The 15953-nt window shown below is 40.2% G+C and overlaps 1 protein-coding gene across 1 annotated transcript in view; it reads right to left on the minus strand.

Annotated features, from left to right (window-relative positions):
- Positions 1–15953, minus strand: part of COL3A1 (collagen type III alpha 1 chain) — a 108828-nt gene that overhangs the window by 39381 nt on the left and 53494 nt on the right. The window contains exons 9-15 of the mRNA XM_040357174.1: positions 10128–10181; positions 9971–10024; positions 8679–8732; positions 6151–6195; positions 5656–5709; positions 3751–3795; positions 3590–3643 (exon numbers count right to left, since the gene is read on the minus strand). Of these exons, the coding sequence (XP_040213108.1) occupies positions 3590–3643; positions 3751–3795; positions 5656–5709; positions 6151–6195; positions 8679–8732; positions 9971–10024; positions 10128–10181 (360 nt within the window). The remainder of the gene's footprint in view (positions 1–3589; positions 3644–3750; positions 3796–5655; positions 5710–6150; positions 6196–8678; positions 8733–9970; positions 10025–10127; positions 10182–15953) is intronic.

A 15953-nucleotide genomic window follows, 5' to 3' on the forward strand; every position in this document is an offset into this window, starting at 1 on the left:
ACAGGCTGTTTGTTTTCATCTGATCTCCCCATAGAGAACAGCAGGGCTCTGACAGGTCCATCCCTGCACAGTGAATGGAGACGGACTTGTGATCCGCCTGCTCAGCTGGGATCAACGGAGTCCATCCAGTGATCCACCCCATGTGAAAGGTGCCTTAGTCACAACACTACCTTCATGGAGTTTGCATGATCTTTCTTTGGTACTAGTATGTGTATGCATGCAAAGTAGGGACCTTAGATTATAAACTCCTTGGGGGCGGGGACTGATGTGTATGTAAAATACTAATATCTTAAATAAATGGTAAGGAGCAGTAAAATGTTCAGCTCATTCATAAGATTTGGATTGCTTCATTTTTACAGTAAAAAAACAAAACAAAAAAACAAACCCTATGTTTAGATATTATTCCTTTTTTGAATGTTAAGCCTCGTACACACGACCGAGGAACTCGACAAGCCAATTTTCTCCATTCCTGTCAAGGAAATAGAGAACATGCTCTCTTTTTGGCTCGTCGAGTTTCTCGACAGTTTCCTCGACGCAAATGTACACATGACCGGTTTCCTCGGCAAAAAAATATCTCCCAGCAAGTTTCTTGCTGGTTTTTGCCGAGAAACTCGGTCGTGTTTACGAGGCCTTAGAATTGGTGAAACATTTTGCCTTACCATACAAAAAACAGGAAGTACTACTCTGATCTATTTTAAAACTTAGATGAAATGAGGTAAAATTTGGTAAAACAGTTAAAACACTGTTAAAATATTTTATTTTACTGGTTTGTTATTCTGCACAGTCAATCTTGCCACACTACAGATTCAGACAGATGAGACATTTCTCCTGGTTCAGAAATGCAGCTTTTGTGGAAGCCGTAAAGCTCACCCAGGATACAAAGATAGGAGAGTGAGCTTTAGGACTAGCAGAGGTTTGTGTATCACAAGAATGACTGGTCAAACTTGCAAATTCTGGGTAAAATTATATGTATTTGAACTCTGTACTAGGACACAATAGTGATATAGGGAATGGATGGAAGAACAAAAGCATTGTTCTTTTACTGAGTTACTCCAGTCTTACTTTGGCCAGCTAGTGAAAGGTTTGCCGAGAGACATCGACCCGTTAAAAAAAAATAAAAAAAAATTGTGTCGTTTGTATGCCAGTCTGTCTGACAGAAGCCGAACGTTTGTTCTGTCGAACGAGCATGCTGAAAAACCAGCAGGCAACCGACTCCTGATCAGTGCTTTCAGCCAATGACAAAGAGCGCTAATTGGAGTGATCTAGCAAGGGGGGGGGGCTGTCTTTCAACAACCAAATATTTGTAAATATTTAAAGGTCCATCACCTGGCCACAGGTTCACTTTAAAGGGGTTGTTAAGCCACTGTGATCTATTCACACAATCCTCTGTTTTTTCTAATGATAGGCACCCCTGTGTATGTGCTTTCTAAAAAAAATACCATCCTATACCTTATTTCACAGCGCCACTCAGTGCTCACGTGATCGGTCACCTCTCCCCTCTCTATTTCTGACAGCTACAGCGGGAGGGGCCGAGAATGCTTCGCTGATGTGAGCCAGGAGGAGTAGAGGAGAGGAGGAGAGAGGCGGTTGGTCACATGAGCGCTGAGCAGCGCTCTGATATAATGTATAGAGCGGCATTTTTTTTATAAAGCACACACACTGGGCACCTACCATTATGAAACCGAGAGGATTGTATGGGAATTGAAAAGTAATTTTAGCAGCAGGAGGGGAGGGGTAAACTGTGGTCAGTTTACAGGGGGGGGGGGGGGGAACCAGGCATACAACTCCCAATAAAGTTTTCACAGAAGGTTTACAGGTTTACTAAAACAGCAGAGCATGTTTACATTCAAAGTACATTTTCTCTTTTCCAAGTAAATGAATTGAAATTAAGAAAAAAGTAATTTTCAAATGAATACCCAATCATTTGCAAGGAAAAAAAAAAAGATTTGAACAAGATATGATGATTGAAGTCAATACAACATCACTGTATTCACTAAGCTAAATTAACTTTCTATTAACTTTCTATTTGCAAAATACATTTTGATTAAGCTTAACCACTAGCCACCTGGCAGCCGACTATTTACGGCCGCAAGATGGCTCTAATCTGCCAGGAGATCGTCTATATACAGCCTCCGGCCACGCGCCACTGGGGTGTCGATGCGCGTGCCTGGTACCCGCGATGTCCGCCAAGCACCCGCGATCGGCAGTCACAGAGCCAGGGACGTGGATGTCTGTGTCTAAACAGATGGTGTGTCCCTTGTACATAGGGACAACCATCCGTCACCTCCCCCAGTCAGTATCCTCTCCCCACAGTAAGAATTACTCCCAGGGTACACATTTAACCCCTTGCTCGCCCCCTAGTGTTATCCCCTTCCCTGCCAGTCACATTTATACAGTAATCAGTGCATATTTATAGCACTGTTCACTGTATGAATGTGAATGGTCCCAAAAATGTGTCAAAAGTGTCCGATGTGTCCGCCGTAATATCGCAGTCATGACAAAAATCGCAGATCACCACCATTACTAGTAAAAAAAAAAAAAAAAAAAGTAATAATTCTATCCCCTATTTTGTAGTCGTTATAACATTTGCGCAAACCAATTACTATACGCTTATTGCGATTTTTTACCAAAAATATGTATAAGAATACGTATCGGACTAAAGTGAAAAAAAAAGTTTTTTTTCTTTTTTTAAATGGGATAAGTAAAACATATTGTGTTTTTTTAAAAATTGGCGCTCTATTTTTGTTTATAGCGCAAAAAAAAAAACGCACAGGTGATCAACTACCACCAAAATAAAGCTCTATTTGTGGGAAAAAAAGGACGTCAATTTTGTTTGGGAACCACGTCGCACGGCCGCGCAATTGTCATTCAAAGCGTGACAGTGCCGAAAACTGAAATTTAGCCTGGGCAGGAAGGGGGTATATGTGCCCAGTAAGCAAGTGGTTAAAGAATTGTTGTGCTGACTATAATCTTCCAATCGTGCGCAAGTCCAAATCTTATCTATTCTGAATTTCCCTTGCACGTGACTGGATATTATTTTCACTGTGCTTTACCTTATTCACTAAAAATTGTGTAAATTCACATAGAAAGTAAAAATACTCTACTAATTTTGTAAGTCAGGGTCAGTGCTTGATAGAAGTGGAACAAGGGAAAACATGATTGGTAACTTAGTGCACTCAGTTACCAATCATCTTGTTTGCCCATTTACTGTTTTGGCTAGTCTTTGATGGAAGAGTGCCTACTGAATTGATTCTTTATCTGAGGAACATACATACAAGAGGAAAATAGATTGTTTATTTTTTTTATAAGTGTTAGATATCATTCTCGATAATCATGTAAGATGATGCAAAAACAAACACTTGTAAGCACATTACTTGTACTTACTGTTCAGCAGCTCTAAAACTACCGTCACTATAGTATGCCATCTTTACAACGATATGATTTTGTATCACACCTGTCTTCAAAAATACTGTATAGTTCTATAGTAGATCTTTTCTGGAGAAGCAGTTTTTTTTTGTATTATAAAATATATAACTACTAAGTCTGTGTTTTTCTCTTGTCCTTTAGATGAATTTTAGGTCACAGTTACCTTGGGGCCTGGACCACCGGGGAATCCAGAATTACCAGGGGGACCAGGAGGACCCTGTCAAGAAAAAAGGTTATGCTTTTAAATAACACATTACTAAACAGTAAAATGACAATACAATAAATAATAAAACAATACAAACATAACATATACAATAATCTTACAGATTGACCAGAAGATCCAGGAGCTCCATCATTGCCACGTGCACCCTGAAATACACAAAAATTAAGAAATGTAAATTATTATTACTTGTATGTCCTATCTGAACTTCTATTGCAATACAAAACAACATTGTTTCAATTATTATTACTTTTAAAATTCAAAAAGTATTTTTATGAGCTTTACCTGCCTGTACACTCCATGCTTAAGCCCAGGTTCACACTGGGCTGGGGGAATGAAGCTGTGCGAGATTAGCTGAACTCGCATGATTTCACTCCCGCTGGCAGTCCCGATTTCGGCCGCGCTTACAGAGACATCTGTGCAGATTTCTGCACAGATGTCAATGTAAATCGCGGCCTGAAATCGCAAAAAGTAGAGAGTACTTTTTTAAATCGGTGCCGCGCCGCCCCGCTTTATTTTGACCACCTCTGTGGTTTTTATTTTTTGCGCTATAAACAAAAGAAGAGCAACAATTTTGAAAAAAATATATATATATTTTTTACTTTCTACTATAAAATATATCCAATAAAAATATGTAAAAAAATCTAATGTCTTCATCAATTTCGGCCAATTTATATTCTGCTATATATTTTGGGTAAAAAAATTCCAATTAGCGTATATTGATTGGTCTACAAACTATGGGATAGATTTAGGGACATTTTAGTATTTTTTTTTTTTTACTAGTAATGGCGGCGATCAGCAATTTTTAGCGGGACTGCGACATTGCGGCAGACAAATTGGACACTAAGTGACACTTTTTGGGGACCAGTGACACCAATACATGAATCAAAGCTAAATTACACTGGCAGAGAAGGAGTTAATATCAGAGGCAATCAAAGTATTCCTTATGTGTGCTTTCTAACTGTGTGGGGGATGCTGACACTAAACGAAGAGAGATCTCTGTTCCTAATTAATAGGAATCACAGATCTCTCTCTTTCTCTGTGACAGAACGACAGTCTGCCCTGTTTACATAGGCTTACCACCGTTCTGTCATTCCTCCCAACGATCACGTGTGGCCAGCGCCCATTGCGGCCGCCAGACCCGCTGATTGGCTCCTGCTGTGTCCAAAATAGTGGGAGCAGTTTGCCGGCAGAACATGGTGCACCCCAGACCAGGAAGCCTGAACAACAGTGGCGGTGCATGTATAGAGGGCGCTGGAGCGCAGCCCCCTCTGGCTCCCGCACACGCCACTGTTTACAATATACATAGATTCATGCATTGCAGCCGAATATTCAGATGGCCGGCCCCCTGGTGAGTGCCGGCCATCTGAATAACAGCGGCTGTTGAAGTGCCTATCAGAGCCAGCCAGGCTTTCCGATTACAGCCCTCAGGCTGTAGTGGGCTTCCAGATGCTTATCCTGGGGGGTGCATTCCTTGAATAAGAGTGACAAGCATCTCAGCCAATCAGGTTCATCGGTTCTGATTGCCGGTGACCTGATTGGCTGAAGCATTACCGAGGGCGGGAGAAGACATCGATGGATGGTAGAAGCACGGCTGACCCCAGAAAGGTAAGTGCCAGGTGGGGGGGGGGGCATTTTACAGGTCACAGTGGCAGCCAGCATTTTACTGGGCACAGTGGCGACAATTGCGGGGCACAGTGGCTACAATTGCTGGGCACAGTGGTGACAATTGCTGGGCACAGTGGTAACAATTGCTGCGCACAGTGGTAACAATTGATGGCACAGTGGTAACAATTGATGGGCACAACACACTAGCACAACTTCCTAAATTTCATCCTAAATTTTACCATGACTCACTGTGACCATGACTGATAAATAGAAGCAAAGGCATGCTCACTCCTTGCATTAAGGTGCCCACATTCTTTAAAAATAATCCCCATTATTTTAAATTAACAATTTATTTAGGTTTAACTTATGATTAAAATGTATTTCAAGCAAAGGTAACTTACAGCTGATCCAGGAGATCCAGCACGACCTCTTTCACCAGGTTGTCCTCTTGGACCCTAAAAATAAATGGAACATTACTTAGGTGCATAATGGTAATCATATTCCTGTTACATTTCCTGTTTTATTAAACATACATGAACATGCAAGCATAATATTATTATCATTATAATAAATATAAAATCATTTTATTAACTTATATAGTGATATATTTATTCATATTAAATGCAATTGAATAATAATATCAAATTTGTGGTGTTATGTTTTTTTCTTTAGATTGTTGTCTTGTAAAAGGTTCATGCACTACTTTGGCAGGATTTACAGTGCGACCTGGCCCCATAGTGGCACCACATAAAAAAAATTGTAAATGATGCATATTTTCACATGCTATCAAATACACATGTAACAAAAAAAGATCATGCAAAGTGCCAAGGCTAAATTGCTAATGAACCTTAGACGTGATATATTTATATTTTTTACAAAAAACTAAAATGACTTACTGCACTGCCAGGTAATCCATTATCTCCAGCTGCACCAGGTTCTCCCTAAAAAAAAAAAAAAAACATTCAGTGACAGTCAAATATACATTTTCTGATTTGGTTATTATGTATATAGAATTCTGTACAATATACACGCATTTATTTATTTACCTGCTAAAATGAGAACTTTGTCCTGCCGGCATTTGGAAACCTTGCAGGTTATTGCATGAAATAATATAAGCTTATGTTTTAATAAAATGTATACTTGAGTACTTTTATGGACCTTTCACACTTGTGCAGGCATTGGGTAGGTCATTCATTTTGGATGGGCTGGCAGCACACCTAAACTCATGAAAGATAAATAAAAACACCACCACTTTCATACAGTACATAATTCCCGTTATGTACTGTAGGTGCATTTGAAGATACTCTGTAGGTGTGTTGGGTACCCCCAATGAACATAGTACCAAGCCATATTGTGTATTATGCCGCGTACACACGATCGGTCAATCCGATGAGAACGGTCTGATGGACCGTTTTCATCAGACCAAACCGATCATGTGTGGGCCCCATCGGTTATTTATCCATCGGTTAAAAAATTTGAAACTTGTTTTAAAATTAACCGATGGATACCTAACCGATAGAAAAAAAACGATTGTTTGTAGGCACATCCATCGGTTAAAAATCCAGGCATGCTCAGAATCAAGTCGACGCATGTTCGAAAGCATTGAACTTCGTTTTTTTCAGCACGTCGTTGTGTTTTACGTCACCGCGTTCTGACACGATCGTTTTTTTAACTGATGGTGTGTAGGCACGACTGAACATCAGTCAGCTTCATCGGTTAACTGATGGAAAAATACATCAGACCGTTCTCATCGGATTGACCGATCGTGTGTACAGGGCATTACTGTGAAACCAGCCCAAAAACCCATACACACTATTAGATTTTCTGCAGATTGTTGTCTTCAGATTTACCAAAACCATGTAGTGCAAGGGCCTGCCTGATTGCATACAAATTGAAACTCTGAGGCCTCATACACAGAGGAAACCGGTCCTGTGTACACTTTTCGACGAGGAAACTGTTGAGGATCTCGTCGAGCCAAAAAGAGAGCATGTCTTCTTTTTCCTCGATGGGAATGGGGAAATTTGGCTCGCTGAGATCCTCGACAGCCTAACAAGGAACTCGACGAGCAAAACAATGTGTTTCGCCCGTCGAGTTTCTCGGTCGTGTGTACGAGGCTTTAAGGTTTGACCTCATATTATATTTTTTGGGTAAATCTGAAGACAGAAATCTGCATAAAATCTGAAGCCATGTGCTTGGTTTTCTCGGCGGTAATAAGTCAGCCGAGAAAACCGAGGGGAAAACCGAAAACCTGGCAGGAAAACTGCCATGGAGCTTTGGCCGGGAATCCCAGCCGTGTGTATGTTCCATCAGCACTGCCTCGCGGTGTTTCCCATGGGTAAGTAGTAGATCTGGCAGAAAAAGAAACGCCGGGAATCCCGACGAGAAAATAGAGAGCAAGTTCTCTGTTCTGATGGGAAAACTGCGAAAAAGCATACACACATTCCGGTTTTCCCGGCCAAAAGCTCTCCTGGCAGTTTTCCTGCCGGGAAAACCAGTCGTGTGTATGAGGCTTAAAAATATGTATGGGGCTTTAAATTGCACTTGTGCCTAGACTATGGACATTAAAGAGTTTATATATTCTTAACAACTGTTAAAAAGCTTTATAAAAAATATCCCTGACCTATCTAGCTTTTTATACTGTAAAGTAGGGATGAGGTTTGGGTTCCCCACTACCATGGGTTTGAGATGTTTGGTTCTGGAAATTTTTTGGCCAGTATGGCCTTTGAGTAATGGCTAGCAAGCTTAGAAGCTCCAAAGAATGAGACAGGTCCCTCACTATAAAAGAGGAGACACAGGGCAGCCATGCTGTCAAGGTACTAGAAGCTGCTGAAGGCAACAGAATTTGCACAGGGAAAGATTAGGGTCATTTTTTATGTTAAATAACTGTATTTTGTGGTTGATTTTAGGTCATGTGTTACTTTTAGCTGTTGTCCCATCTATAGCAAACGTTTTTCTTTGCCTTAAGGCTTCCCTTAAAAAAGTTGCTTTTGCTACAGATGGGTGATATATTGGGGTTTTCTATTAACTTTAGGTGTACATTTTTTATTATTTTCTGTTGATAGGGCTTTATTTTGGATTGACCTGTTTTTGTTCAGCACGGCTTCCCTTAATAAAAGTGGGATTTTGTTTCAGGCAATACTGTTTTGGGTTTTTTCATTTATGTTGGGGATTTATTGTTTTTTATTGAATCTTGATGGGAATTTTAAAAAAATCAAACAAGAAAAATTATACAGCAACACTGCAGGTCAATTGCTGCAGTATTTCTTAAGGCATGCTTTTATTTCTATAGGTATATTCCTTTTAGAAATGGCGAAGGGAATGTGGGAACATCAGAATAAAGTCTTGTTCAGGAATACTGTTATCATCAGTCTCAGTTTAACTATACGTATATTTTTTATGAAATACATAATAAACATTTATTTACCCTAAGTCCAGGAGCACCGGTATCCCCCTTTCCACCATCCCTTCCATCAATGCCCTGTAGAATAGAAGAAAGTTAATGCAACCTGTACTATATAAGTCTAGTCTACTAATATTACAGCATTTCGACAAATGATTAACCGCTCGCAGCCACATTTACTGTGGACGGGCGGCACAGCTAGGCAACATACCCATCAGTCACTTAGCACATGCGCACTAGCGTTCTCCCTGGAGAATTCAGCGGCGCAATCCTGTGACTAATGTGTCCGCTGAACAAAGTGGATCATGGGGTTTGGTACACAGCACCTGATCATAGCGATCACATGATATTATGTAAACAAACTGCATACTGCTGTGATGCTGAGATTGTCCCACAGTTATCACATGGTACCTGGGCCAAACACAGCATCCTATACCATTTGATTAGCTGTAGCCAATCACAACATGCAAACAGTAAGCAAGCTGTCATGAATGGAAAGTCATTCATGACAGTTAACTATTGCTTATAACAGTGATCATCACTTTTATAAGCAATAACAATTAAAAAAGAAATCCCTAATCACCCCCAGAGTAGTACAGTGTCACTATGGTGCTTGGATGAAATTATGTAAAAAAAAAAAAAACATAAAAAAAGATTGTTTTTAATTTTTTTTTATTTAAAATCCCCCCCCCCAAAAAAAAAGAAAACAACTATTTAAAAAGTTATATAAAAATGTATTTCTTTATTTATTCATTATTTACTATTATTCATTTCTACCATACTGTCACCAGTTAGTATCCTTGATCACCGCCACACCAGTCATATGCACTGGTGACAAAAAGTAAAAAATAATTCTTGAAAGAAAAACGAATTTTATTTAATTTCTTAATTTTCCAATAAGAAATCCACTAAACAATATATACTCTGTTATGTTTAACAAAAACATGTAGCAGACTATATTTTGGCTTTCATTTATTAAGAAAGATGTTTTGTTTGTTATTACAGAAACTAAGAGAAACTTGGTTTTCAGTATTTTTTTTCATTCATATAGCAAAAAATAAAAAATAAATAAAAATATTGTGTTCAAATACCAATGAAAAAAAAATCTATATTTGTATAAAATATATAAATGTTATTTGCGTACAGTGTTGCATGACCGCACAATTTCCAGTTAAAGTAGCACAGTGCTAAATAGGAAAAAATGCTCTGGTCATGAAGGGGTAAAACCTTCCGGAGGTCAAGTGATTGACCAAAGGACATTATGTATAAATGCATTTGTATTGTATTTGCATGATGTGATTAGTGTACACACTTACTCTGTGGCCTTTCATGCCAGGAAAACCAGACATGCCAGGTGGTCCTCTATTGCCCTGTAAACAACAATAAGAAAATAAAGCTTTAGTTCTTCTACTTGTAAGTGTGCTGGGATCTGCTTCTGCCATAGAATGACTGCAACCTATAAAAGCTACTTACAGGGGCTCCAGCTACTCCACGTTCTCCGGGTCTGCCTGGTCGGCCTGACTCACCCTAAAAAAATAAAACAGACCTTTATTTAGTTCTAAAGTGATAGATTGTGTGTTACATGAAGTTAATATAGTACAGATAGCTTTTATATTACTAGATGCTAACAATTATAAAAGAACAAGAGGAAAACCTAACATTTTAATGACTGCTACAACCGATAAGTGCACTCTGGGGGGTTATGTGATCCTCTATGTGTCTACCTGCTGTGCACATCTCTGTAGTTGCTAGAAGAACCTTCTTGGATATTGTACCCTTTCCCTCTGCCCATAAAAATGCCAAGAAGAACATTGCCCGTGTCAAGCAGGGAACACAGTAAAATAACATCGCAAATGAAATGTAGAAATGTGTATGATTCTACTTTGGTAGACATTTGTATCACTTGCTAAGCACACCTGAGTACAAGGTAAATATCTCACTTGGCACCATGGGGATGATTTACTAAAACTGAAGAGTGCAAAATCTGGTGCAGCTGTGCATGGTAACCAATCGACTTCTAACTTCAGCTTGTTCAATTGAGCTTTGACAAAAAACATGGAAGCTGAGCTTTACCAGATTTTGTACTATCCAGTTTTAGTAAATCATCCCCCGTATGACCCCACACTGACAAGAACATTGCAAGCACTGCTATCAAAACAGCCCGATGGAGCTTGAAACAATATTTCAGTGGGCAAGTATGTGAGTGTTTTCCAGAGAAGACTAAGGCCCCTTTCACACTGGGGCGGGAGCCGCGGTGGCGGTATAGCGCCGCTAAAAATAGGGGCGCCATACCTTCGGATTTGCCGTGGGATTCGGCCGCTAGCGGTGCAGTATTAACCCCCACTAGCGGCCGATAAAGGGTTAATACCACCCGCAATGCGCCTCTGCAGAGGCGCATTGCGGGCGGTATTGCCGCGGTTTCCCATTGTTTTAAATGGGAGGGAGCGGTTAAGGAGCGGTATACATACTGCTCCTCTCACCGCTCCAAAGATGCTGCTGACAGGAGATTTTTTTTCTCTCCTGTCAGCGCATCGCCTCAGTGTGAAAGCCCTCCGACTTTCACATTGAGGTTGGTGGGCAGGAGTTTTTCAGGCGGTATAGCAGCGCTAATTTTAGCGCTGTACCGCCTGAAAAACTCCTCAGTGTGAAAGGGGTCTTAGTGTGGCACTATGTAATCATGCCCAGGTGCCTAACATGTAGAGTTGAGCCACATCGTGCCATACCAATTTGTACGTAACCTGATGGAATGTGGTGGGAATTATAAATTACAAGCTCCTTTTGGGTCAAGGACTGATGTGATCAGCCACATTTTCTGTAAAGCAATGTAGAGTACATTGGAGCTATACACATAACTTCAAAGCAATGTGGTGAGTGCAGATTAACTAAATGTTTTCATAATGACCAAGTGGGGTTGATTTATTAAAACTGGAGAGTGCAAAATATGGTGCAGATGTGCATGATAGCCAATCAGCTTACAACTTCAGCTTGTTCAATTAGGCTTTGACAAAAATAAATGGAGGCTGATTAGTTTCTGTGCACTCTCCAATTTTAGTAAATCAACCCCAGTGGGACATTTGCTGGTATTAAAGCGGTTGTGAACTGCCGTTGTTCAAAAAACAAAAACAAAACCTGCAAGGCAATGGCATTATGTGCTAGTTCACAGCACATACTATCACATTATGAAATAATCACCTTGAAACAAAGCTATGTGATTGGCCAAAGCTGCAATGATGTCACTCCCGTGCATGTGTGCAGGAGTTGCTGTTTTTGGCACAGGCTCTGAAGGTCCGGCACTGTAGCCGGACCTTCAGAGTGCATGCACGAATTATGTTATTGGTTGCATGCACTCTGAATATCTCCTAAACTGTGCACGTTTAGGAGATATTCACAATACCTACAGGTAAGCCTTATTATACTATAATGCAGCGTACACACGACTGTTTTTCCTGTCCTGAAAAAAAAAAACAACGTTTTTTCTCAACGTGATTCGTTGTGATTCCTCTCAAGCCTGCCTTGCCTGCCTATAAATGGCGCCACCCTTTGGGCTCCTTTTGGGTTGCATACTGGATTCTGAGCATGCACGTTTTTTCCCCCTCGGAAAAGCATACACACAAGCGATTTTCGCAACAAGAAAAATAACGACGTGAAAAACGGCGAGAAAAAATAGAGCAGGTTCTAATTTTTTTGCGGGCAATTTTTTCATCGAGAAAAGTGCTATGGAGCATACACGCGACCGGTTTTCATGACCAATCTAAAAAATGTCAGTTTTCTCATCATGAAAAACGGCCCTGTGTACATGGCATAAGTGTCCCTGTGTTTTGGTGTGCTCAAATTATTTTAAATTAGGTTTTGACTGCTACAAGAAAAAGGTGTGTAGTCTTTTATTAGTAAGGGAAGTTCCTGCGCTGCCGGTGCTCAGTAAAATATATAGAATCATAAAAGTTAGTCTACAATATCTACCATATAATCAACAATGTCTGCTCAAACAAATGACAAAGCATAACATCACAGCACTATATGAACTTTTATTGTTATGCTTTGTCATTTGTTATAGCAGACATTGTTGATTATATGGTATATAGTGTAGCCAATTTTTTTATGATTCTATATATTTTACTGAGCACAGACAACGCAGGAACTTCTCATACTCAGGCCTCGTACACACGACCGAGAATCTCGTCGTAAAAGAAACGTCGTTTTCCTCGACGAGTTTCTTGTCAGGCTTGTCGAGAATCTTGACAAGCTTTCTTTGTGTACACACTGTCAAGACAAAATCTCGTCATTCTCAAACGTGGTGATGTACAACACGTACGACGGCACTATAAAGGGGAAGTTCCATTCCATTGGCGCCACCCTTGGGGCTGCTTTTGCTAATCTCGTGTTACCGCGTGTTAGTAAAATTTTGGTGAGAGACGATTTGCGCTTTTCAGTCTGTTACAGCGTGACGAACGCTACTTTTACCAAAGGTGCGCTCCCGTCTCATACTTTATTCTGAGCATGCGCGGGTTTCTAAGCATACACACGAACGTGTTTCTCGTTGTAAACCAGCCCAACGAGGAACACGACGAGAAAATTGAGACTCCCGACGAGAAAAAAGAGAACATGTTCTCTTTTTTTCTCGTCAAGATCCACAACAGTTTTCTCGACATAAAACATACACACGACCGTGTGTAAGAGGCCTAAGCCTTATTACAGGCTTACCTGTAGGTACAAGTTGTAGTACAGAGTTTACTAGCACTTAAACTAGAAAAAGTGGTACACAATTACACTTTATACCTTCCCCAAAACAACAGTTCCCCCATACACTTGCATAACATGTTCTAAGAAGGGCTGATTTACTAAAACTGGAAAATGAAAAAAATGGTGCAGCTGTGCATGGTAGCCAATCAGCTTCTAACTTAAGCTTGTTCAATTAAAGCGTAGTTCCACCCTAAAAGTGGAACTTCAGCTTTAAGCACTCCTCACCCCCTTACATGCCACATTTGGCATGTCATTTTGTAGGGGGGCGGGTGGGGGGGAGTGGGGGCTTCGGTAGGAGTGGGACTTCCTGTCCAACTTCCTCCTTCCACCGAGGGACAGCCTCGGCGACTTCTCTTCTCGCCTTAGGCAGCCCCTCCCTGTAGGCGATCTCCAGGGACACGTGACAGGTCCCAGGAGATCGCCTGTCCATTCATAGAGTGCAGTGCGACTTGCGCATGCGCAGTGAGTGCCCGGACATGAAGCCGAAAGCTGTCACGGCCAGGTGTCCACACTTTGAATGGACGCGCCGGCCGGAGAGGGGGGGGGGAGAGGAGCGGAGCTCCGGGTGGCCGCGTCGCTGGACCGTGGAGCAGGTAAGTGTCTGTTTATTAAAAGTCAGCAGCTAGACTTTTTGTAGCTGCTGACTTTTAATAAACAACAAAAGGCTGGAACTCCACTTTAAGCTCTGGCAAAACAACATGGAAGCTGATTGGTTTCTATGCACAGCTGCACCAGATTTTGCATTCTCCAGTTTTAGTAAATCAACTCCACAGTTCCCAAGCCTGAGGTTCTCAGCCAAGGGTAGGTAATCTTTATTGCCTATTTCTAGTAAATGAACTGCAACCATTTAGAATTTTAATAAGTAATAAAATATATATAAAGTGAATGCAGTAAGCATTTTCAAGTATTTAAGAAAAAAATGGATTGTTTGTAGATAGCTGCTGGTGGTAAAAAGTGTATGTATTTAGAGCATAAGAATTACTAAAACAGAAAGCAATGTTTCTGTCTGTAAAAGTTAAGCACATTGATTTTTTTTAAACCTGCTGAAATACATACAGTACAGTTCCATTTTATTTTAATGTTTTTTTTAAAAAACAGGCAAAATCATAAATGAATGGTTAGATCACATAAAATCGGCTAAACTAATAAATGCAAAGTTTGTTCATGTATTATTATAGATGTTCTGATGAGTTATTAAAACTACTACAATGTGTTGTAATGTACAAGCGTTACATTTCAGCTACAGCATGTACCAAGAATGAAATCACATCTCTTGCAAAAAATCCCCAGTTTAAACTAATGTAAAAGTCAACACTGCCATCTCCTGGGCTTTTGGTTTAATGACAGTTACGCAGAAATGTGGGCTTTTGTATGAAGATTCATTCTTTTCTTTCAAAATGATATCTTTGAAGATATGACCACATATACTTGTTTACATGTGTATTTGAAATACATGCTGCAAGTTGGCATTTTCATGCGACTTAAGGACAGTTACGGATGCAGATAGTTAAATTTACAGTATTACTACTTAAGTCAGGGGTGCCCAACCTTTGAAGAACGAGGGCCACTTAAGGGACTTAGTAACCAGTCGCGGGCCACAATGAGCGGAGTGGGCAGATGACAGGTCTGTGTCCAGTCTGCATAAGCAAAGCAGACACAGCCCACTCTACTCTGTCCCTCATTCCTCCTCATTTGTCTTTCATTTTGGTCTGTTCTATATAGATGTATATAAAATGCACTTTTTATCTATTAAAAAGTGTTTTCCAGTGCTAAACCTTTCATCTGATTTCTAAATTGCTGCATTTGTAATTGACAAAAGCCAATATAAAGGAATAGTAGTGGTAAAAAAAAAGCACTAGTGGGTTTAACCAATCTTGTTTTTTTTTTGTACTATTCCCCTTTAAGGGGGCTTGGTAAGGGGTCCCTCATTTCCATCCCAAAAAGTTGGTAGGTGTGCTATAGCGCCTGTAAATTGACTTAGTGTGAAAGTTGCCTTTATCAACACATTTAGCATTTGCGTCGTGTCTCATAAAGCAGAGGTGTAATCTGCAGTCAGGTGTAGAGTCCTCCACTTGTTGCCTCATGAGTTATAATTATATTATAATTATGAATCTCTTTCAATTAGAAGTGTATTTCATTTGGAGGGAAGTGTGTTTAAACTATTGAGTGTTGTGTTGGTGATGCTGTAATTGGTTCCACTTCAAAGGTTGGCCTTTATTTTTCATTGATCACATCTCACATGGGTTGTAAACAGCAGCCTTCTTTGACTCATCCAATCAGGCTGTGTTCAGTATACATTTGCTAAGTACAGTGACCAATTAGGGAGAATTATATTAGCCACAGTACGTAAAGGAAGGAGGGGCTATAATGCTTTGGCACCAAGCTATGAGTCTCTTTTTGTGTGGGGACAAACAGCAGTTACAATGCCCCGACCTGAAGTGGAAAGGTAAACTAACTCCATACTTGTACATTGTATTGTAAATATGGTTGCTGTGGGTAATTTGTGAATTATCATGTATGCAAGGGCATTTTACTGTACATTGTGTTGTAAATACTGTC

Source organism: Rana temporaria, chromosome 6 (assembly GCF_905171775.1).
Source record: "Rana temporaria chromosome 6, aRanTem1.1, whole genome shotgun sequence".
Classification (NCBI taxonomy): Eukaryota; Metazoa; Chordata; class Amphibia; order Anura; family Ranidae; genus Rana; species Rana temporaria.